The sequence below is a fragment of the Copadichromis virginalis genome, linkage group LG3, assembly GCF_057382275.1.
Source record: "Copadichromis virginalis isolate Kocher_CV1m ecotype Utaka linkage group LG3, C_Virginalis_male_GT1.1, whole genome shotgun sequence".
NCBI lineage: Eukaryota > Metazoa > Chordata > Actinopteri > Cichliformes > Cichlidae > Copadichromis > Copadichromis virginalis.
The window spans coordinates 33,483,828-33,509,817 of record NC_140620.1 but is presented as its reverse complement, the minus strand read 5'-3'; the positions used below and the strand labels follow the sequence as shown (position 1 = coordinate 33,509,817).

At 39.7% G+C, this 25,990-nt stretch overlaps 1 protein-coding gene across 1 annotated transcript in view; it reads left to right on the top strand.

Moving 5' to 3' along the window:
* The first annotated feature begins 545 nt into the window (after positions 1–545).
* The window catches only part of tnfsf10l (TNF superfamily member 10, like), a 75,086-nt gene continuing 49,641 nt past the window's right edge, over positions 546–25,990 (top strand). The window contains exon 1 of the mRNA XM_085450744.1: positions 546–1,044. Within this exon, the coding sequence (XP_085306870.1) occupies positions 802–1,044 (243 nt within the window). The 5' untranslated portion in view covers positions 546–801. The remainder of the gene's footprint in view (positions 1,045–25,990) is intronic.

Genomic DNA, 25,990 nt, shown 5'->3' with positions numbered 1-25,990 from the left:
GGATTGGAAAAACTCACTTTTAACAGGAAGAAACCTCCAGCAGTACCACACTCAGGAAGGAGCGTCCATCTACCACGACTGGTTAGGATTAAGGGAGGAAGACAAAAACATGCTGTGGAAGAGAGCCAGAGATTAATAATAACTAATGATTAAATGCAGAGGTGTAGAAACACATAGTGAGTGAAAAAAGGTGACTGAAGAAGAATGCATCATGGGAGTCCCCCAGGAGCCTAGACCTGCACACATAGGGACACCACAGATCATTAAAAATGATGTGGGCGTGTGTGAATGTTAAAAGGTAGATTTTTTTAAAAATCAGTAAGAAACAGTAAATTTAAGGAAATAATGAACCCTTGAAGTTGAAGTTAGTCTCTCTGTTTTAGTTTGTGTTTTTGAAACATTTGGCAGCAGAGTCCGCGCTGAAACTGAAAGAACAGTGCATGGGAGAGAGAGCGAGAGAGAGAGCGAATTCCTCCACAGCTCCAGGGTGATGAAGAGGTTAAACCAGCCCCTCTCCGCTGTGCTCTCTGCCTCCTTTTGCGGCTCCAGTCCCGCTTTAAACGGCAGCTGAGCGCTGAGCGGACATGGACACATCCGAACTTTAACTTTCAGGTCTTTCTCCTCTCTTGCCCGCGCTCCTCTCCTCTCTTGTCCTCCCTTTCCGTCTCCCGCTGGGCTGAGCTCCGAGTGAGAAGCTGCGCTGGCAGCTGCCGTCTCATGGAAATCTAATTTTGCTCTAATTTTCGGTCAGTCGCTCAGGTCTGTGGAGGCTATTGTCGTTTCGCTGCTCCCTTGGTTTTAATGGTTCACTCATGCGTCGGGAATGCCATGGCCACTCCGAGCGCACAGCAACAGGATTATTTCAGATCGGTGAGCAGCGAATCAACCACCTACATGATGGTCCCGGCAGGCGGGCCGACCGCGGCAGCGCGCCGGGAAACGCCGTCCAAGATGTGGGTGGCTATGGTGGTGATAGTGGTGGTAGTGTTGCAGATTGCTTCGACCACGGGACTCTTTGTCTACCTGAATATGTCGATATCACAGGTGAGAGCTGGTTTCCACTCACTTTAACCTTTTCCCCCTCTTTTGTTTGTTTGTATTTGGAGCCACATGTGGTTCCTGTGTTGGCCCGATTTACCAGAAAGCCTCTCGTGAGAGGTCCTCGCTGGGCTCGGAACTTCCAAGAAACAGATCCAATGTGCGTTCAAATTCACAGCTCAGCGTCACATGCACACTCTGAATATTGTTGCAAGGCTGAAAGAAAACATACACAAACACACACACACACCAAAATCTGTGCACAGTATTTGGAGTATTGCAAAATAAATAAGTAAATAATAATAACAGTCACAAAAAGTCGAGGGAAACAAGGCATTTGACAGCAGAGCTGCTGCAGGTGATTAAGAAATGTTATAGGAGCATTGCTGCTGGTTTATTTATTTATTTATGTATTTGTTTATTATAGAGTTAAGCGGGTTTACACATTTTTTTCTTCATTTATTTCTGGAATGAGGTTTATGAGTAAAGTTCGCCCCGGGAGTTTGACTTGCCGGGCGCTCGGAAGGCAGATTTGCCTGATCGGACTTGTTAAACAACGGAACGCGGAATTTACAAGCAGTCAAGGTAGACGGAAATACACGAGCTTACCCGCGTGTGTAAAAAAAAAAACCCAACAAAAACAAAACACACACACACATTGGAGGCATTTGGTTAGGGCGGCAAGTGGAGAGAAGCTGTAGGGCAAGAATGTGTGCAGAAATATGGACGTCGCTGGTGCATGTGTGGATGTGGGCTCCTCTTCCACTGGGTTCGGTTTTATTTACGCGTCTAGTAATCAATAAAACGCTACTGCAGCGACTTGTTCTGTTGCACATGTGCTCCTTAGAGGAACACAAGTGGCGTCAGTGAGCTGCTGCTCATTTAGTCCCAGCAGGGGATAGTACACGATGACAATCAGAGTCATTGCTGATGGTGCTTGAGTGTAGGAGGGGGCATAAAATACGGGAGAGATAGGCTTATCAGTCAGAACTGCTAGTTACACAGCAGAAGTTTATTTTTGGCATTAAGGAAATGTGTTGAGAAGCGTTGCCTGTGATTTCTGATACACTGCAGTGGGAGGTGCACATATATTGGTCTGCAGGGATGAAGGAAACTGATGTATGATCCTGATGGTGCATGAAATCTGCTACAGTGGTGCGCTGTGTCTATCTCTATATGAGATCAACAGCTGTAAGCGTGTGACGCATAGAAGACGAAAAATGACATTTTGCATTGGATACGCTTCATGGCCACTTTTTTCAATCATGATATTGCAGGTTTGCATTCAAAGTGACAAAGAGAGTCAGAGAAGTTTGGCAGGACTGAAATGGTCCTATCTGTGGTTCAAAGATGACATCATGTGAAAACATAAAACCATTATAAAACCATGTATTTTATTGTTTGTCCCCATCAAGTCAGAGAGTCCAGCTTTTATTTCATTTTAGTGAAAAGTTTAATACCAGTCGTGAATAAAAGTGGATGTAGAGACGTTAAAAAGACAAGGATACCCCGTAGTGATGGGGCAAGGTACTCACTTGAAACACATGACATTGTCTTAAGATTAGCAACGGGACCTATACACTATTAGATAGGTGGTTTTAATGCTGTGACCTGATCTGTGCTTATCCAACTTAGACTCACTTGGCATAAAAGTAACAATCCTGTATCAGAAATTGAGCAATTTACCATAATCAGGATTTATTGACTTTTAATGTCAATATAGAGATTCTTGTTATGGGTTTAAAAGGTTATTTTATAAGCAGTTCACTTGATTTTAGTCTTTCTGGAGTTTTTTCTTTTAAACTTTTTTTGTTTGACATGTCAGAGGTAGCAGGAAATCGCACAAGGAATAGTTTAGAGATGATACTGGACAGAGACTAAATGAATTGCATGTGGGGAATCCCCCGGTTCTCATGCGAAGGCCAGCTATTCTGGAAACAGGCCCTTCTTTGAATTGCAACAGAGTTACACCCCATGCCTGTGCTGGTTGTTTTAAGACAAAAGATGTTTGCAACAATAACCATCGTACAAAGAGGAATTCTCCAGCACTGCCTCACATCTGTGGCATTCACATACAAGCAAACAGACACATGTAAACACCGAAGCTTCTGAACTCATGGGTGTGTCGCGCGCCCGCGCTTCGTTTTGTGTCCTTTGCTGCTGGATCAAGCACACTTAGCAAAACAGTGAATCGCATCAGGCATAAATATACATGTTCTCTGAATGTTGGAAGTGTTACTTTGAAATAAGCAGCATTTCTTAGAAGGAGAAACTCTTTTAGCAGAGTCACATCCTAAAGAGTTAACATGTAAAGACATAAACACTAAATTAAAGCCTGTTCAGTGATTGGTTAGAATGCCACAGTACTCGTCTGGGCCGATACATCATTCAAACCTCAATATTGGCCAGTATCGGTCTCGATGAGTAATATCAGTCAATCACCATTTACCAGTGACAGTGGACAATGACAGTGGCTTGCTAAATGTCCAGAGGTGGTGTGATAAAGAGCTTAAAGAACTTAAAACATTTTAGATATTTAGTTCTAATGAACATTTCTTTGATTACCAAATGCTGGGATTAAATAAATAAGACCAAATGTCTTTTATCAGAATTTTCTCAGTTTATGCGACTTTGGTTTTTAACAACCTATTAGTGTGTTAATCAAGAAAAAATTTGCATATTATTTGAGAAACTGGCTTTTAAGCCATTGTTTGTATTTGTCGGTGTTGTGGTTGGTTAGGTCCTGGTAAGAGTCCAGCAGACATAGCTGTATCTGCATTTATAACTGTTAATAAATGAATATTTAAAACGGTAATAAAGAAATAGAAGAGGCATCCCTTCAACCATAGTATGTCCACCAGAGGGCCCTTTGTAACTTCATTGTTTACAATATGTTTGAAATGTATGTATGAAATTTATGTAAATCTGTTTGTTTCATGTATCGGAAAGAAAAAAAAATTGCTAATATATCTGATTTTTAACTCACCAAATATCAGTATCACTTTTAGAATTCCTATATCGGTCAGGCTCTAGTCCGAGGGTTGACTCCACCAGCCCGCTGGGCCCTTCCTGTGTGGAATTGGACCTGTGTCTGGAGTCCAAAGGACATGCTTGTTAGAGAGCCTGATAATGTGGAATTGCCCATAGGTGTGAATGTTTACCAGTTTCTCCATGATAGCCTTATGATAGACTGGCAGCCTGTCCACGGTGTACCACACCTCTCACCCTATGACAGCTGGGATAAACGCCAGCTCCTTATGACTGTGAGTGGGATAAATAGGAGAAAATAGATGGATTGATGGGTGGCTAACTGAGCTTCACCTGCTCTACAAATTACATTAACCTCCTAAGACCCGAACTCTTCCACAGCATGCATTTTTAATTTCTCTTTGATATTTGGGCATATTGGGGCCCGATGAATGTAAAAACAAAGAATTACCAGATTTTTTTTTACCCTATTTTTGTTTTTAGGAAAAATAAGAGCCACGTATTAGGATATTCATTTAAAATTTTGAAAGAACAGTAGCAGTATAATGTCCTCATAAGTGGATATCAGGCCCACATATGAGCAAAATTTAGTATTTTGGTCTAAATAACCCAAAATGTGATGTCCACATATGTGGACGCCAGGTCCTAGGAGGTTACATACATTTTTTAACAGCAAAATCATCTGTGTTTCATCCAGTCAAGAGATAAAAGTTAGCGATCATGATGACGTATTGAAGACTTGGTTCTAAAGAATTTCACAAAAACTACTAGTGGGTTCTTCTTAAAATGAGGAAATTACTTTTTTGTACAACAAGTAATTTGTCATATATATTGGATATCTTTTAATGACTTTCTGAAGTTAAAATCTTCACTTCCGAGAAAGAGGTAGAGATTAGATTAAGCTGTGCTTGCTACGATGCAGTGAATTACAAGTCTCATATTTTTGTAAGGAAACTTCTTTTATCACACACAAGCCTCCAGATCCGTATCCTGTAAGACTGTGGGTTCTCATGCCATTTCTGTAAATTTGTGTGAAATTTGGGGCTTTTTGGCGTTATCTGTGCTTTTGTGTTTGACTGACTGGCATTCCATTCCTTAAACTTCACTGGTCCACTTTATTATTGTTTGGGTTCACTGATAGGGTCTGACTCACCCTTACATGCAACAATAGAGCCGGTGTGTGTGTGTCTGTGAGTGTGTGTGTGTGGCCAGATTTACACAGATGTCGTTTTTACTTATTGTGGACGGTTGTTAGGGTGTGTGTGTGTGTGGCCTGTTCACCCCCAAAGATCAGCACTTTTTGTAATCTGTATTTGTGCGATTTAAGCGTGTCTTTTTATGTATGTGTTCTCATGATTTTATCTGTGTTATGAACAGATGGGTTCCAAGCTCAGGAAGAAAGAATCTTCAAAATACTGAAAAATCCACGGCCTACAGCGTACCCTTCACAGTTTTGGTTTCAGGTGTAGAATTACTTTACATTTTTGATTAGAGATTAGTGTTAGGTTACTTTATAGGTTAAAGGTCAAAGCAGAAGCCAAGCCAAGAAGCTGGCTTCTGAGCTGAGCTGTTTGACATCTTGAAGTCACAATGCAAACAAACACCCGCTCAGATGTTTTTGAGGGAACGGCTAAATTTAAAAGCAATCTCTTCATTTTTGTTCTTAGATCGACTTGTTTGAGATATTCAGCATGGGAAAACGTAATAAAACTGCAGGTGATGGACATATTTACAGGAAGTTAATCAGAAACCGTAGTGCTCCACACATTTATTAGACCACCACCCAGTGTAAGAGTGGTGCCCTAAATGAACACTGTTGCTAATTACTAAAAGTCTTTTTTTTTTAATTCACCAGTATTCACAAACTTTGGAATCAAAATTCACATTTTTAATGCAAAAATATAAGTATTTTTGTTTTCCGCAAATGTTCAAATTTACTGTTTTAAAAAAACGCAAGAGAAAAAATAGTAGTAAGTTTCTATATTACTACTAAAATTATATATATATATATATATATATATATATATATATATATATATATATATATATATATATATGAATAAATAATTTTAGCGGTTGAATCTTACACTTAATTGATTTCTGTGTGTCGGCTCAAAATTAGGTATAAAAAATAAAAATGTGAATTAAGTTTCTTATTTGTCTAATAAATCATTTTTAGTTTCAAACAGTGATTTGGGATTTCTGGTTTTTATTTCTGTTTATTTTTATAACATGAAAATTGAATGTTGGTGATGTGTTTGTTGGTATTTTACAAAGTAGTGACAGTGATACAAACCTATCTTAGTTTTTGATGCTATTTTTAAAATGCCTTAAACCTGCATTCTTTTAGATAGCCAGTAGGGGGCAACTCCATAGAAATCAAATTCTGTAGAAATCCATGGGAAAATGACCCTACTTTTCACTTGATTTATCACCTGAGTAAACATTTTTCTAGCAAATTTATGATCTCAGCCATTAGGTCCATTAGGTTTATTAATGTTCATTTTGTAAGCCACTGCTGCGTTTGGAAAAAAAAATTGATCCCACAATTAAGACTTCAAAAGAGAACAAACCAATCAGTAATATCAAAGTAGCTGTTCCCATCTTTTAAATTGATTAAAAAATATACATTTCTCCCAGCCTGTCTCAGAGAAAAAATTCTCAATTTAACAGCCGTAAAATTTTCTTTATAACACGGTGAAAGTAGAAGAAGCAGACTGGACAAATCAACCAGTTTAACATTCACTCGCACCAAAATTAAACGAGGAATCTGGTAGCAAGAACTTAATGTCCCTTCAATTTTAGAGTTGATTTAATATGGGCTCCGCTGTGTTTGATTGCTGTCTACAGCTCACACTGTTGGACTGCTGGATATCTGACTTCTTGCAGATCTCTGCACAGGGGAAGGCCATTTAATTCACAAATAACATCCCATCAAAGATGCCTGTGGCTCTTCAAGTGCAACCGATCCACGGGGTTTGTTTGGCAACTTGTTTCAAAAAGCACTTCACTAGACAAGCAAAAGTCTCGTTACCTCCCTGTGTGGCCTCGGACGTTCTTGCCAAGGACTTTCTGACGCAAACTCGGATCACAGGATTGAATAAGATGAGCCAGTTGTTTCACTGGTACATAAATCAGCCGTATATTTACCCCAGCCTTTCACACTGGATTAGGTTTTATTGGTGAAGGCCAAGGTTAAAGTTACCATTAAAGAACCAGTGGTTGCCCTAACGAGAATGGAAATACATGCATGTGCAGAGGGGGTGCAGCACGTGTGCATAACAGGGGGTTAGGTGTCAATGTGTGGGCAATAGTGTGTGTGTGTGTGTGTGTGTGAGAGACTGACATTCAAGCTTTAACTTCTCTTTTGCACACACTCGCATGTTCATGATTGGCAAACAGTTTTGAGAAAAATCAAATCTGTCACTGCAAATATTTAGATTTAATTCAAAGCTACTAGTAACTAACCACCCTACACCAGGCTCCACTGCCAGAATACACAAATCTCCCTCTCTCTCTTTAACCTCCTGCCCCCTCCGTGTGCTATGCTTCAGGTCCACATCGGGGAATCGAGTTACAGTCAGTTTCAGGACTCAAGGGTGGGATGGATTTTTCAAGAGTGACACAAGCAGAGGTTTTCTTTTTGCCTTTTATGAGAATTGCAAGTTAAGTGATTCTTTGGCAGCTGGTGTGTGTGTGTGTGTGTGTGCGTGCATCTAAACAGGGCCTGGGCACAACTCCAAAGTTACGTAAGGTGTTTACAGTGGTGTAAAACATAAAACGAGAGAGAGAGAATGAGGAAAGAAGAGGCTTGCATGCACATGATTACTTCAAGAAGGTGGAAGACGAATATAGTTGGCGTTGCTTTTAACCTCATGTCTACGTGACTTAAATTAAAATGACAAGGTCCCAGTGACGTCTGTTAAATAACCTCTTGACAAATATGAATCAGACGTGTTGGCTGGAGCAAATAAACAGTTCTGGCTTTTTTCTGTCAAGAGTTGGTTGGGCTTAATAAGATACCATGATCATAAAATATTTTTGTCTTTTTTGATCCCATAAGAGAGAAGCTTTAAGAGAAAAAGGTGATGCCTCTGCTTTCTATATCACACACACACACACACACACACACATACACACACACACACATTGGGAGACTTGTGGAGACATGTCCATGGAACACAGTGTGGCGTCAGTGCCTGGATGTGCACTCAATGTTTTCATGGCCAGGTCAGTTGGAGCAGGATGAAAAAGAAAGCAAGGATTGCAGGAAGATAGAGGGAGGCAAGAAGAGAAATTGGACCTGAGAGTTGACAGAGGAGGATTTGATTTGAATATTTAAAACCGTTAACCTGCCGTGAAGCAGTATATACACAGAAACAAGAACAATAGGCACACTTCCTTGACATCCACATTGTAAACACAAGTTAAGCTATGAATTTTACCAAAAAAACTCCAGGGTTATTTTTGCTGTTGCCCAGTGAGAATATTGCCATTTAAGGCATCTCATTTTTAATATTAAAGGTAGAGTGTTTGTCCAAGGAGACAGAAAGTATGAATGTGATACTGTCAAACTCTGGGTTTAAGCTTTGAAGATAAACACGGGGGCCAAAGTTTAGCATAGCATAATGTACATAATTCTTTTTTCCCTTTTTTTGGAATTTGAAATTCTTCAAATAGCAAGTTAGATTTTTAAATTCCTGTTATTGTGCCAAAAAGCATGTTTTTTTTTTTCAACTTTGTGAGTGAGTTAAGCATCAGTCATGGGCCTAGAGGCCAGCTGGTGAGCCCCCTGGGAACCTCCAGCCAGTGGGGAAAAATCTGTGTTCCAACAGACTGCCATAGTCACACAGGTTGAGATGGAAGATGCCGACATGCCTACAAACACAGTATTAAAACCTGATACAGAACCGTAGAACGTTCACCTCCAAAGTCAAAGCTGCACCTTATGAAATGTGTTGGTTTCAACAGCGAGGCACAACTCTTACTTACTCTGCGTGGCACAGTTTTGCGTGGAGTAGTTGGTGAGTGTTTACAGAAAAGTCTGCAATGCCATGCAAACTACTGGCAACCTGCTAGTGACCAAAACAGTCATATTTAAGGTCTACCATTTTGTGCCAAATTTCACACTAGAAACTATCCAGCAATAATACATACAGAGAAAAACCCAACAATCGTATGATCCCTATGAGCAAGCACTTTGGTGAAAAACTCCCTTTTAACAGGAAGAAACTTCCAGCAGAACCAGGCTCATGGAGGGGCGGCCATCTGCGAGACCGGTTGGGGTGAGAGAAGGAAGGCAGGATAAAGACATGCTGTGGAAGAGAGACAGAGGTTAATAACAGATATGATTCGATGAAGAGAGGTCTGTTAATACATAGTGAGAAACGTGAAAAAGAAATACTCAATGCATCATGGGAATCCCCCGGCAGCCTACACCTATTGCAGCATAACTATGGGAGGATTCACGGTCACCTGGTCCAGCCCTAACTATATGCTTTAGCAAAAAGGAAAGTTTGAAGCCTAATCTTAAAAGTAGAGATAGTGTCTGTCTCCCGAATCCGGAAGAAGTTTCTTCAGTTCTAAAGGGTCAAATGGTGGAGAGATGACTGAGAACCTTCACTGGCATAATTTCGAAATATTTTATCGTTCAACTGTGAAATTTTTAAGTAGAACCAGCACAATTTTCAATATCATTAAAGACAAATCAAGCAATCAGGGGGGAAAACACTGCTCTTTTTCTTCTTTCTTTATGACAAATGCTTTAATGTGTCAACCTGCTAATTATTGCCATGAGGCAGCACAAAATTGTGTTTTTGGGTTCGTTTAACAAGTTTGTGGTTTTCATTTATACTTCCAGTCTTTCCCGCTTCTCACTGATGAGTCTGGTTTCACTACATGTGGCCATGCTCCTTAAAATCACTGTGATCTTAAATTGTAAAACTTCTAAAGCACAGGGGGATGCCTGGTTTCTTCACCAAAACATGTGGTAAAAAAGGTGTCTCTAAATTAAAATAACTAAAACGAGGAAGGAGTTGTGCTAAAAGAGGCAAATGATTAATAGAGTGATGTGCCGCATAGATTATTAGTAAGTTCAAAGGGAGCAGGACAGGAGTCTGCTGCTATACATTATGCTATCTGATTGAGTACAGATACAGAGACCCACCACACTCAGACACACACGACCTTGGGTTGACAGCTTGACACTTAAAAAGAGGATATTTGTGTTCCCACACTGGAATGCTCATTAGGCTGTGGCTACAGCTGTGTGTGTGTGTGTGTGTGTGTGTGTGTGTGTGTGTGTGTGTGTGTGTGTGTGTGCGCGCGCGCATGTGCCAACAGCTGGTGCAGCACTGTGTGTTATCACATTGTTTGCTCGGTCAACATGGCTATAAAGTTCTGATAAATGTTGCTCATGAGATTTGAGGGCATTGATGCTCCTAACAGAGCTATCTCATAACTGTCATCCTTGCTGCTCATGTTTATAAACCTGTTTCAGTTTTTAAGAATCTCAGCTTAACTGCAGCGTTAGCTTTCGGTTTACTAAATTAATATGTTCACATGAGTTTTTCTATTAATTATTGATGCCTGATAACAGGCAGTACGTATATCAAACCCCCAAAACAACAACAGCAACAACAAACCCCTACAATTGTTCTATTAGAAGTCTTCTAAGAGAAACCATGTTTTTGGCTTTAGATTAAAGACCATTTTCTTTTAGTAGAAGCTTATTAAATTATACAAATGTTGTTCATTAACAGAGACCCCCCCCATCACATGGTAACTAAAGCCTTTTCATTATTTTCTATACATGTGTCATCAAAAGAGACCAAACCACAGCATATGGTATTGGAGTGGTTGTATAGGATGAGTAATTTTGGTAATGGTAAAAGGGTTTCTGAAGGATGAAAGTAATGGCAATGTAAAAACGAAGTCACTGTCAAATGTGAGTGTATTGTATATACAAAAAAAAATAAAGATAAACTCAAACGGAACGGTAAAAAAGAAGCAGATCGACTTAACTGGACAATAATGAAAGCTGGAAAAGAACAAAGAATGGAAGTAGAGCAGGGCGATATGGCGAAAAATATTTATCACGATATATATTTGAAAATTTGCGATAACGATATAACCGACGATATAATTGATGCGAGACAAAATACAACTCCACAACATTACTAGCGCAAAAAGACAACCTTCCATTTATTTTCACTTAAACAAGAAGCTGGTTTTTATGTACATTAAAGCTTTATAAAAATGTAACAGTGCAAATGCAAATTCCTTGCTGAAAGTTTAACCAAAAGGCATTTCCACTAGAAATGGGCTGACATGTCCTGAGCATAACCATGTATAATATCCACTGAAGTTAAAAAGAGGTGCTTTGCAACATTAAACTGCAGTGTGCAGTACGCATTTTTCGGACCATAAGGTGCACGGGATTATAAGGCACATTAAGCGAAACAAAGCAGTCAGATAAATCAAACTTTATTAAACTCATTCTTCTTGCTTCCTCCATTTCTGTACCATTGATTCATTAATGTTGAATTCTCTGGCAGCTGCTCTATTCCCATGTTGTTGCAGTATAGTAATGACTAACCTCGTATTGTGGATGGATTATCTCAGTTGTTCTCCTGACTGAAGTTTGGTCCATTTACAGCATCCTGCCATGCGATTGCATTTGTCTCTAACCATGAAGAACCTTCACGTTAACTTTTATAGGTGGAAAAGTGTTAGTGTTCGTCCTCCAGCTTCACTGTTTATGTTATGTTAACATAGCTGTGTCGCTAGCGATCACGTAGCACATCATTATATACCAGCTAGCCCAACTTCAGTAACCCTACAAACGTCACTGCTGTTTAGTTTCCTGTCTTCATTTATGTTGGAAGTGATAGCAGAGCTGTACGTTTGATTTTTTTCAGAAATCTCTCAGTCAGAACATGCTATATCATGCTTAGGTAACTAGCGAAACTAGCGAGCTAACTTCCGCTAGCTTCCTGCTAACTTCTAACTCCGTTAAATGTAATAACTTTTGTTTTCATGGATGCCTGGAAGTTAAACTTCATAGTTACACCTGGTAAAGCAGCAATGCTGATCGTTTTATTAAAGATGAAAGAATTTAGACAGTTTTTAACTCTAAGTGATGCTGCAGTGTTGTTTGACCTGAAGCATACAGAGTTTAGGACCCAGATTACTCCCAGATTTAAGAGCATCTTAGTCCGACAAATACGACAATAACAACGGCCGCTTGCATGTTCTGCAAAAAAATGTGCTTTGTTGTGTATCTGACGGACAAACACCAAACCAGTTCCACATCACGGAAGTTGCACCATTTTTACAAACCAATTCTGGATCATCTGTTTCACTCAACAATCGGCCATGTGCGTATGAAAACAAAGGCACTGCGCATGCGCGTTTTACTCCCATTCTATCGCGATATTTCATTTTCCTATCGTTGCCTAACATTATACCGGTATTACCGTGAACGGTATAATATGGCCCAGCCCTAAATGGAAGTAAAAGCACAAGAAACCAGTCTTCAAAGGGGCAAAACAGAAATACAGACAGAGGGAAACCTTATATCACTACTTCTTTTTAAATAAGAAAAAGTAATAGGAACAATACATGGAGAATAAAAAGACTACAACAGAACAATACACCTTTGTTTTTGAAAACCCTGCAAATTTTTATTGTACAAGTTGTGCTATAAAATGTGTCATATCAGAAACTCCATGGTTTCAGTTCTGTGGGGAAAAATCATTAAGTGACTGATCAGCAAATTAAAAAAAAAAAATCAAGCAAAAACAACAAACTTTTCCAAGAATGAGGCGCTCACCTAAAAAGGCCTTTCTGCTCGTCTCTCCCTTGAGTGATGATAAATTGAAAAAGACAAAGCAACAACTGAAGTCACTTGAAGTGAAATCAGGTTTCATATTGACATGTGTTGTTCCTTTGCATGTTGTGTTCAAAAGGGTTAGATTTTAAGTACCGGGAGCTTTCTGGTTTTCATTTACTGTAAGTTTGAGCAGGCTTTATGGAGGAAAGCAGTCTTTTTTTATACACTTTTTTTCATTTTCATCATGGAGCAGGAAGTCTTGGACTGGATAACCGCTAGCCTAACTATTACCCTTGAAATATTGGACATCATCCCCAGAGGCTAGGCCATGTAATGATAGTCGATGGGTTCCCAGACTGTGTGTTAGCTGATTAGCCCTTGGTTCATTAGATGGGAAGTTCTTAGCTGCTTTTACATTATCTGTCCTTGGGAATCGACAGATATATCTCTCCTGGCATAAAGAGGAGACCCTTTTAGTCATTGCATAAAGGTTTTCTAAATCCAGTCTTTTCCTTCCTCTCTCTGTCAAACACACACATACACACACTTATTCTCCCTCTCATATCAACATTTTGTTTCTGAGCTGAGTAATAAGGCCAGCCTGATCTTCTGTCAGCTCTCATTCCTTTACCAATTAAACAACCACTGAACTCCTTTCTGCGCTTTGTCTTCTAATCATTTCCAAATTTCTCCAGCTGCTCAGGTCCCACTTCTAAAAACAGTTACCTCCCTAAACCACAGTGTTGTCTATCCTTTTGTTTTCCCCCAGTCTGTCACTGACTGTAAGGAATACTGTGGTTTTGGCTTGTGATCAGAGCCCATCGTAACCTATCATCATTGCTTTTTCAGATCAACAAACCACAAAAATATTATCGCCGCTGTCCCACTTCCTTAGCGCCTCACTGAGCTATAAACCAAAAAAATATTTTTTTCCAGCTTCGTGTTTCACAAAATAACACTACTTCATTAGAAACCTCTAAAATTCTTGGACAGGCCATCCATGAATCAATGAATCAACCTCTGAGCGCTGATTTGGCTTTGTCTGCAGCTGCTGGACGAAAAACCCTCAATATATAAAGCTCTGGGAAAAGAAGTGAAATCATGAACCTGTCAGGCAGCCGCTTTCCCTTCGGGCCTTGACTTGTAACTAATGTTGTCAGTGCGGGTAGATATTTTTGTCTGTTAAAAGCTGGAAGGAAGGAAATTTTGGAAAACAGATCTTGGTTTGATTGCTAAATTAGAGCACCTTTAACACTGACCTTTTAGCTCTCAATGTAATGGGACTTTGGATGAACAAATCAGATCTAGATCAAGATGTGAAGCCAGGTCATCAGAATACAAGAACTAAAACATTCCTCTGGCATGTATGTAAAAAGATTGCGATTCAGTGCTTTCATTTAAGGTTTCATTGACCTTATTTTCAGTGCCTTAATCAAATTTCCCAGACTTTCCAGAGGCGGAAAGAAACATTAACATGCTGCAGTTGTTTGGACAAAAAAAGACTTGTTTCCAAAAATAGCTACATGGATGTCTTGGCTTCTTGTAGGGGAGATCTTGCCTGAATATTATGAAAACAAGACCAATGTAGAACTGGGTCTTCCAAAATATTGTGAACAGGAGGGGACGCCAAGAATTTTATACTGAAGACCCTTGTAGCCAACACAGAGGGGCTGTTTTTGCTTCTCCAAGAAGTCAAGATTTGTAGTTTCACCCAGTTTTTCTTAAAGGTTATCAGGATGAAAGCAGTAGTTGACATAACAGACTTACTCAAATATTGAGCTGGTAGAGCTGCATAGTCAACAGTAAGAGTGTCCGTAAGTGTTACTATTCAACTTAAGGGGAAATTAAGGATGATACCAAAGTGCATTGTACTACATCCTGTTTCTGTTCAAGCGTTTGACTTAATTTCACCTCAGGGTGGTGATAGCAGAGGGAGTTTATCAAAGGTATTAGGGTTCACTGTGTGGCAATCTTGGACACCCATTGGCCTCAAGGAACCTTTTGGTACTTCCAGTTTCACCAGAAAATATCTGGACTAAAACTTCCTGTTTTGTGTTGTTGTCACTGTTTATGAAAGTTGATGCATTTCTCCATAGGGACTGTTACTTGCATGCAACCAATGCGTAACTGGTCACTACTAACAGATATGTACTGGGACCACAGACAGAATGCAAATAAAACCAGAAATCTACCATTGGCATAGAGATTAATCATAAGAAGATTACCTATATCTTTAACAGTCTAGTCCTCACTGATAAGCTTAACTCCCAACCCTCATCTTCTCACGTAAAGGAAGGTTTTTAGTTGTCAGCAAGAGCTGGAGTAACTTCACCATCTTGCTTTGGATTCCAGGAAGCAGCATAATAGTAGCAAAGAATCACATCAGTTCACATGTCGAACAGGTTTTGGGAGTTGGCAAATTCTCGAGTTGGCAGCTTTAATCTTCTCATGGGGTGTTCAAGGTGTTTCTCAACAGACTGCACAAATACACAATGATTGGCTTTAACTGAATGGAGGAATTGGAGCGCATTGACAAATAGCAGCCGCGGAATAGGTTTTAAGTAGTGCCACGCTGGTGAAGCTTTGTATTGCAAGTCATACAAAAGATCTCAAGTGGTCTGGTTTTATTTAATAATGCCAGGCTGATTCAGTTCACGGCTAAAACGAACAACACGTTGAAAAGAAATTCTGAAGAGAACGTGTCGGAGCTGTGCTCTTGTAAGCAAAGTGCAAATGTACTGCACTTGTAGTGAAATCATGAAAGCTCTCAAGTAAGAAATCTGAGTATATTTCAAGGATCTGAAGCCTAAGGTCAGTCATGGTTTTAGCGACAGCTCCTGATAGCCTTTGACCTAGCAAGCAGGGAAATAAAGCAGACAGGATTTACTCAGTTATCCAGTGCTATAATGTTACATCTAGCAAATGTTTAAACTGTTCTCTGCAGGGGAGAATTTACTTTGGGAATTCTTCTGTCAAGATTTAAATAACTGCAATGTGTGCCAATTTGCTTTCTGTCCCCAAAAGTGTCCACAGTGTGGTATCGGAAACACGTTTATGTCTCCACAACATAGGTACTATAAGGACACACAAACAAACTGCACCATCCAAGTAGTAGAGTTTTGTATACGACAGTGTAGCCAGAGCGGTCTGTGAGGTCAACTGTGTGTTTATTGTGGCGGCTGGTAACACTAACAGCTACTCATGTCTGAACAGTAGCTTCGTAGGCAGGCAGTCATCTATGCATGAAAACAAAAACACAGAAATGGTGGCAATGCATTTTTACCACCAGGAATTCAGTTGAGATGTTTTCAAAGTCATTCAAAGAAGGGACACAAAAACTAACTTACTGATGAGGAAGTATTCATTAAGTACTAAGTAACTAAAGAACAACTGCTAACACAAATACAAACTAAAAACATAGCAAGAAGGGCTTCTTGGGGTTATTGTATATTACAAGAATAGTTACCCCTTTAGTGAAACTAAAGGTTTAGATTAGGACCAATCAGCAACACCTAAGTAAGAAAGTGTAAATGAATTTACTAAAGTTTGTAATACAATTTGCTCTGAAAGAGAGGTCACATTACTTCTGTGTTAGTAGCCCTACTTTCTCTCCGTGGACAACATTTAAAGCCTTAAATGATTTTACTCCTGCTTATTTGGTACATATGTTGGATATGTACACTTCCTTAATGACTAATTAATGATTCATTAATATTAGAATTTCAATTGTTTTTCTGTAAATAGTAACTACCGAAAGACTTGCTGTTGCTAATGTGTTCCTCATTTGTTCTTCAAGGGCTAATAATGTTTTTCGGAGGGTTGGTAAAAGTTGTCTAATCCTAAATAATTTTAATTAAAATAGTCATGGAAACAAATTTAGTGCCACTTTTTCTCTCTACTATTATTTAATTAATTTTGAGAATTAGGGCTATAGCGTGTTCACATCACTCCCATCTTATATTCTTTACATTGGCTCCCAATAGAGTTTAGAATTCGCTTTAAAATTCTTGTTTTAACATACAGAGCACTAAATGGCCAGGCTCCAGATTACTTATCCAAGCTTCTTATAAAATACACTGCTGCTCGTCATCTCCGCTCACAGACTCAGAGTCTCTTAGTTGTTCCCCGTACACGATTGAAGACAAAAGGGGACAGAGCCTTTCAGTCTGTTGCACCAAGGCTGTGGAACAGTTTACCACTACATTTATGTTTGCTTGACTCTGTGGATTCTTTTAAAAAACAGTTAAAAACTCTTCTGTTCAAACAAGCCTTTTGTTGATCTACATATTTTACATTTTTTACATCATTTACATTTGATCTTTTACATTGTTTATAATGTCTATTGATTTTATTGTTTATTTTAATATTTTAATATTTGTGTACAGCGCTTTGTGATTGTCTGTCTGTGAAAAGCGCTTAATAAATAAAGTTTACTTACTTACTAAGTTTACTATATGAAAGGAAAATGCACTTCTAACACAAAACCCTAAGATAACTCAGACTTTCCATGCTTTTTCCTTCTTGTGGAGCCGCCTGGACATCAGTAGAGAAAACACATCAGCTACAATTTGTACCATTATAGTAACACTTGCATAGACTCCTCTTGAATCTTACTTGCTCAGCACCTCTACACAAAAACACATTTAACTTAACACCCTTTCCCACACATGGTGGACTTGCCCACCCAGAAGCATCTACAGGACCCCACAGCAGCATTCTGACCCACTCTGGTTCCCATAGTGACATTTTCCCCACACTTGCTGTGTATTATTTGGTCTAACAGCTGCTTTTAACTGGTCGTATTGCGCACAGTTTTAGCATTCTGTTCACTTTGATTTTTCCCAAGTATGATTCATGATGGGACGGTACAGTAGTATAACATCTAATCTATAATTTGGGTTTTACTGCATACAACAGAAATGTTAAGTGGTTCTTTGGAAGAACTACAGCTAAACAGTTTAGGGTTACTTCAGGTAAAAGTATACATGTGGGCTGCTAATGATATCCAGCTGTTTGTCTGATTGAAACTGGTTGTCCCCACAACCAGTACACACATGTCAGCTGGTGCTTTCCCACATCGGGGCTTGTGTGTTCAAATATCTACACAGACTGTGTCATGAGTCTAAACAGATCAATATAAATGAATCTTTTAAAAAAGTAGAATGAAAATCATCTTTGTAGTAGTTCTTCTAACACAAAGCTCATTACGTTCAAAGACAACAAAAACCAACCAACAAACAAAAATATCTTCAAACCTTCGAACCAACAGTTAAGCAGAAACTGAGATTTTTAATGTTGCTTTTGAAACACTAGATTATAGTCAGCAGGAAAGTTGTTCCACAGGAAAAATAAAATAATCCACTCGATGACCTGGATTTTAAATAGTGAGTTAGATGGACATATGCCAAGGGGCCGGAGCATTAAGTGCTTTATGCGCTATTAAATGGATTTTAAAAGTATTTTTATTTCTGTAATTTACTGACAGGACTTAAATTGTGAAGTATCCGGTTTAAATTAGGTTTAAATAGCACAGGTGCTAACTTGTCTTGTATACACCATTTTCTAGCATGTGCTGAAATGCACCAAATCCTTTGCGAGAATCTCCATGCTGATCAGAATAAACATTTTTTTGCTTTCGCTGAGACTCGACTCGACTTTCATATCAGGCATAATTAACACATTTACTGTAAGTGTTTCTGTTGTCATTTGTGCACAGGTGCCTGAACCAGAAAGTCCTGATCTCTTCTCTTCCTCGGCTTCGCTTTTGTCACAATGTCTTTTTCCCTTTCTTTCTTCTCGGAAAGATGATGAAGAAACAGAAACTTAACCCTTGTAACCAAATCAAGCAGCAAAACCAACTTAGATAACGCAGCTCGCATAACCATAGCCTTGCATTACAATAGGCCCTGTGTCCTTATCACAACTAATCTTAACAGCTCTTTCTTTCTTTTTTTAGTTAAACAGCAATATTCTCAATTGTTTTACTAACAAGGAAGTTAAAAAAGAAAAAGGGGACAAAGCCAGAAGAACAGCATGCAGGTCCGCCCTGCTTTTGTATGTCTTTAAACTTTATTTAAACTGGAGGTACTCCAAAACAGCAAAGCTGACAAAGAAAGGTCATAGTTCCACACGCTAAAGCTGGGAGTGGCGTTCTGCGTTCTCGATGGGGGTTGCGTACACTGTCATGCATATTGGCAGGGAAAGGCGTGCATGAATGCATACGCCCGAATGCACAGAGATGCATGCATACATTTGTATTGTAGCCGGCAGGTAAACTAATGATCAATAAATATGTCAAAGGCCTCAAAAAACCAATAAGAGCAGAAGGAAGTAACTGCCTGCGCCTGATGTCATTAATGCCTGCAAGCAGAAGCAGCCCGTCTTCTGGATAGAATTAAGAAAGAAGCAGCTATAGCCTTATTGACATCTTCCAAGCATGTATAAAATCCAGACTCTTTGTGATTTAAAGCTCAAAGAGAAACCTTTGACTTAACAGTGGGAGACGAGCTTGTTCAATTGTGTATTTATGGGCTTTTATTGGTGCAATTCATCTCTTGAATATTTATCGAATCAGATTAGGTGAAGTTTCTCTGAACATGTGTGCTGTCTTTTGTTAAAATCATGTTCGCACATGGTTACCTTCAATTTGTCTTGATTTGGAGGAAATGATCTAGTTCCTGAGTGGATCTGGCTGCGGCTGAGTATCTTTTCTCACCAGGAAACTCTGCAATAAAACACTCATTGTTTGAATGTAGCGATATATCCATCCGCGCTATACCTGCTTTTATTCTGGAGAAACTGTGGGCAGCTGGAGTCTGTCCTGGGTCCTGGGCGCCAGCGGGGTACATATAGACAGAGAGAAAACCACATGCTTCTCATGGTCAAATTCAAAGGGAACCTGGAGAAACTGCACGGCTACAGGGTGCACTGGCAAAACACAGCCACCCGTGAACCCAGAATAGTCTTGCTGTGAGGCAATGACTGTGCTGTGCATTGCAAAGCACTGCACCACCTGTAGTAACATCTTCTGAAGCAATTATACACATGCAATGTAGCCCTGAAATGTTCTTGACATTACTTGATGTATGTGAGAACCAGTTTAACTGGACATAACACAGTCTTTAACCAACCAGCTTCCTAGTACAAAATCTGTGTGAAGTCCCACGTAAGAAAAGAAAAGGTCACTGTGTGAATTCAGTGACAGAGCAGACAAACAAGTGTTTCCAGTAGTGAGAACACATCTGGAGCAGATTTCGGACACTGATGTAACCTGAGTGACATTGTCCGAAGTTCCTTTCTGAATAAGTAGCACTGTGCCTGAATATTTGACGATTCGACAATTTGTTTTTTGGCATTTTTACCCAATACCCAACAGCAATCATGATATTTCAGTTCACATAGTAACTCTGCCACAAGATTCAATAACTTTTCATAGCTTTTTGTGACATTTTTTTTTAGACAAAACCATCCAGGACTCTGTTATACTCATGTCACATGGATCTGTGTACTCTTAACTTGTCTTTGAAGGATCACTATTATTCTCACAGAGCCTGACTTGTTCTTTGATTGTGATTAAAAATCAAGATTTTTCAGGACCTCCCTGATTAATTTATAAAATTGCCCTTTTGGCTGCAATCAGTGGAGCTTTTTGTGTAGGAGCTAGCGGCTAAATACACACTCATTAAAGGCAAATAAGCAGAAATCGAACTTCAGAAAGATCAGAGTCAGAGAGACGTCACGGTGAAGCAAAGGTTGTTCTAAATTGGGGAAGATTATGGCAACAGCGTGATTGAAATTTAATGCAGAAGAAATTTAGGCAAAGTCGTGTGATCCGTTAAACCGATAATGGCTTTTACATAGTATTTGCGGCTCATAATGAAAGCGCTTTCAGTGCTGCACTAGGGCGACGGGGTCAGCTAAATGGCACCGAAAATGCGGTGTGAAATGGCAATATTTCCTTATCACAGGGCATGAGTGGCGATCTTGTTATTTGAACTCTTCTTCTGTTTATTCATGTCATCAAAAAAATTGTTTTGAAAAATATGGTCTCGACCTTGACAGAGTCCGCTCATCTTTACATTTTAAGGCACCTGCTGCTGCTGTCTGGGGGAAATTTGCAAAGACCAAACACTGACTCCCAAATAATGACTGGCATGTCACTGCAAAACAAGCGAGTCACCGAGATGGGGAAGAGGATGTAGAGTTTACAAGTCGAGGATTGGTTTTCGTGGTTTTTAATCACTTCCATGCCAGAACTGGCACTTCCTCATGTTTTCTGATAAACAGTGAATCAAGTTCTTTTGGTCACAGTGGGACCTGAAGGACGAAAGAAGATAGCTGCCTTCCCTGAAGTTAGTTCAGCCTGAGGTTTTTCTTTTTCCTGTTTACTCCATCGATCGTTGCCAAACCGTTACTCATAGTGGATTGCTGTGTCGTTGGGTTTCTTTCTATAATGTTTTAGAGTGTTTAAGATGTTGTTGTAATTTGGATTGGTTGGAAATAAATCTTATGCCACCAATAGTCAGAATTTTAAATGATGATTGCAAATGTAGTTGCATGTTGATGCACACTTTTTTCAGTTTATCTTCTTTAAAAATGTCGGCATTTCTCCAAGACTTTCCCGGGTTGGTTACTCTCCTGAAGCAAACTGATGTTGGCATGTGAGGCCCGGCTGGGACTCATGTGGTTGCATGAACCCATGTTAAAAATGGTGATTTCTGCTCCCCGGTGCTCTAATGATTGTGTCTTTGGCTCGAGTTTTCAAAATACTCCCCTGGAAGCTGTTTTGTATTGTGTGCTGCAATCTGGCAGGCCTCATGTGGGGGAGTGTCGGCCTTTTCTCTCCAGACAAAAACTTGGCCCGCACATTGGAGTGAGGTAGAAACTCGCAGTTTACTTCACTATTTACAATGAAAGCAGCCTATATTTTTATTTTCCCTCGTAAATACCATTTGTGCCTTATTGGCAATCAAGAGCTCCTTAGCAAAAAGATCCTGGTGTTTAACGTGATGGATTGCTGAAAAAATGGCCGGCCATTAAACGTGTAACGGACAACGCTGTCGAATAAATCAGTGTCAGCACCACCCTGGCTGCCTGCCAGATACAGCAGATAGTGAAGCTTGCACACAGTGTGCTAATAAACCTGCAGACACGCATGCCTTTAGACTGAAAACCGTCTCAAACCTATCTGTTAAATATAAAACTGCTCTTTCCCACCCATGCACAAATAACCAGAAGCTTGTACACCGATGCAAACACATGACTACATTCACTGCAGCTTTTAACGATTGCTCTGGGCCTTTTACTTAACAAAGGAAAGTGAGTAGTGGATGAAGAGTCAGACTCTCTTGCCAAAGGCTCATCTTTACAGTGAGCTGGGTGTTGCTTTTAAGTGCCGAAGTAATAAATCACCACAACGCCTACAATACTCCAGTGTTTATGACTGTATAGACTTTCTCTAAATTAGTTAAACGTGTACTTTTCTGAAGGTGTCACAACCTCCAGAAACATACGTGCTAATCATAGGTCTGAAGTATGTAAAAGCTATTAAAGCTAAAACATGTTGCCTGTTTTTTGCAGCATTTACAGATATCCCTTAGTTTCTCATGTTATTGATTTTCGTGTGCGTGACTGACCTGCTGTTTCATTGAACTTTATTGTTTCAGTGTGGTATGGTGTTCTTGTTTAGCTGTTTGTATTCAAGGAGGCGGCTTATTTCATTTTCCTTTGCATAAACCAAACAGTGGAAAGTGACATATCCATTACTTCCAGTTTACCAAACAGCTGTGGTTGCAGTTGCTAGAAACAGTTTGGATGAGGTAGAAACAGATTTCACAGCTGTGATAAGCTCTTTCTTTCTTGAGGTTCATCCTAGCTGTGGAAACGGCTTTTTGTATAGTTAGCTATTCAGCAAGACGAAATCATAGTGTATCTTAATACTGCCAAAACAGGATACAGGCTACACTGTGAAGTGACATAAAAGAGATTTTTAAAGTTGATAAATTTACTGTTCAAACATTTTGAACGTGCGTCAGTTAAATAATAACCGAATGCACAGTTTCACTCAAAACTTTCCCTCTGGCATCTTATATGATTAAAAAAAAGAATATTTTCTTTTATCTAATGTGAAATGATTGTTTAGGCATTTTTGTGAGTGGCAAGAAAATGATTGATGGAAGCATTGTCAATTAGAGCCCCACCGATATATCAGCTGAAACTAGCTATTCACCAATATATCAGTCTTGGCATTTATAATGGCCATGACTTGTAAGACTAAACCAAGTTTATTTTTTAAAAGCATGGTCGTGTTACATGTTGTAACACGTGTTGCCAACAGTGGACAAACTGTGTAACATCAGCACCCATAAAATGGCTAAAGGGCATTTTCCATATTTTCTTTACTTTTTAATGTTTTTATGTATCTATATCGATACATCAGCAGATTGCTAATACTGGATGAGCAGGACGGGCTCTGCCTCTATACCTCACCTGTTGAGGCAAGCAACCATACCCCGAAGGTTACTGTAGGAGCCTTGGTTCACTTCTGCTTCAGAGCATTTCCTTCAGAGGCATTCACGAATGGTCTTCAAATTTGACATACAGTTTAATGAACCAGTGAAAGGCTTTTTTTTTCCAAGTTACTACCTTCTTGTGTACTGTTGCTACTGATTCTCCTTCTGCCTAAAGACACGGATCGATTTGATGGTAATTTGTAGTGATACCATGTAGATTGCTCCCTAAAAACTAGACTCTTCCCTCCCACAGCCACGGGCTGGGGTGTAACTAAACATGATGAAGCTCGTTCCACCGTGTTGCACACTCAGTATGTTTTATTTGACTCCCGCACTCGTGTGTCTCCCTGCCGCTGTTTTTGGATGAAGTGATTTATGTGCAGTGCCACTGTGAGTGAGGCCTCAGCGGTTATTTCACCCTGCTCTCTGTCTTCCTCTACGTTAGCCGTTCATCTTGCAATGCACACACACAGACACACACACTCTTGGATCGAGACCTCTGGCCTGCTGGATTTGAGTTACGTGGTTGCCTTCTCCTCTTCCTAATCCCCTAAAATGAGAGTTGTGGACTGCAAAAGAACTCCCAGACACACACATACACAGTGAAACACAAAATTGTAGCTTGGTTTCCAAGTGGCCCTCTGAGATATTCTTTTCAGGCTTTGGTGTCCCACCGAGGGCCAAGCATACACACAAACGGTCATGCACATAGACACACATTCACTCAACTGCACATATGCACACACACACAGATGTACATGCACACACACAAAAACTCTCACACAGGGGAGGAAACAGTGAAGCATTGTTTGCTACTTCCTGAGAGAGCCGGCATCAGGATCACAGGAGCTCTGTCAGCCTCTCTCTGAAGCCCAGGCATCTAATTGAGTATGGACAGCCATGAGAGACCACATGTCTTTTGGCTAAGCACGCTTAAAAAGCGCATAGATCACTCATAAATGCATGTGTTTGTGTGTGTGATTTTCCACTCGTTGCAGCGAGGATCAGTTCCAAAGGCAGACCAATGGGGAGTGTATCCCAGTTTAGCTCTTGTGTCTGGAGAACAGTAGTTCAGGTTCAGCAGTAAAATAACTTTTTGACAGGCTGAGAAATGTTTTCTTTTTTCCTGTCTTTGTTTTTAAGCAGTCTGCTGCTGTACCACAAAACTGGCAAGAAAAAAATATGATTTGGATGTTGGTGTGCAGAGATATTAGTCAAGCTACAGAGTCGTTACATAACTTGTGCTTTATTACATTTTAAAGGGAAAAGTGTAGTTGCACCATGTCAATACAGTTGTCAGTACAGTATACATTTCTACTGAGTTACCAGTCTTAGATATGAGATGCGAGCAATGATTACTATGCCATCTAATTTTAATTTTGGATTGTGCACTCATCCCAGGGCATCTACTGAGGTTTAAAATATACTCCAATATATTCTCTATACTACAACCACAGGCCTGAGGGACAGAATGGAGGGTTTTAAAGGGTCCTGAAGTGGTGTCTATGTACGACAAGTCGTGCATTTCAAAAATTTGTCAACAGGACCAGAACGAGCATTATCTGGTGGTGCAATATTTAGCAGAGCAAAAAGTCTGTGTTTCTGTGTCTTTGTGTTTGACTCACAAGGACAATTAATCTTCGCTTGACTCATAATTCTAAACTGATCATACATACATAGAACTGTCCCAAAGTCTTGAGCCACCCCTCACTTCTTTATATTTTGGTTGGAAAATGGGAAATACATGCAGTGATTTATTACTTGGTAATACAGTATATAGGACACAAACAGAGCTTGTATAATTCCAACAACCTTCAAAGTCAGTATTTGGCATGACTACCTTTATTATTTAACACAGCCTGAACTCTCTTAGTCAACATATCTTGTAATTTCTTTAAGTAGTCTTCAGGAATAGTTCTCCAGGCTTTCTAAAAGACATTCAGAGTTGTTCTTTGGATGTTGTCTGCCTTTAGATGATCCCACACTGGTTTAATAATGTTGAGGTCTGGGCTCTGGGGAGGCTAATTCATGACTGATAGTGTTTCATTGTGTGTTTTTCTATCCACGTCGGTTTGTGTAGGAGTGTGTTTGGGATCGCTGTCGTGCTGAAAAATTAGGCTGCTGCCAATCCAAAGCTTCCAGATGGTATTGCAAGTTGGATTAAAATCTGATGGTACTTTTTGGCATTCACAGTTCCATAAATTTAGACAAGGTCTCTAACACCACATGTAGCCTCAAACCATGACACGGCCACCACCATGTTTTACAGATGGCTGTATACACTCATGGTTGTACCTAAATTAAAATGACTGAAAATGGAGCTGGAGAATTATTGCTCTCTTTAAAACTGTGGAAGCGACATATGAAGAAATGATGGGTGGCTCAGAAGTTTTGCAGAGTACTGAAAATTCCAGTATATTCAACTTAATTGATGGTAGATTATTTTTTGCCCAATGTCCTCGACTAAACTACCTAACAATTCAAAAAAATCACCAGCCTTGCCATTTTATCACAAAAACAAGCAGCAGTTACAACACAAACTCAGAAAAAAAGACTCCATCTGACCATTTGCGCACAGGAAAATGATTTTTTAATTGCTCCATTAAAATCGTCAAAGTCA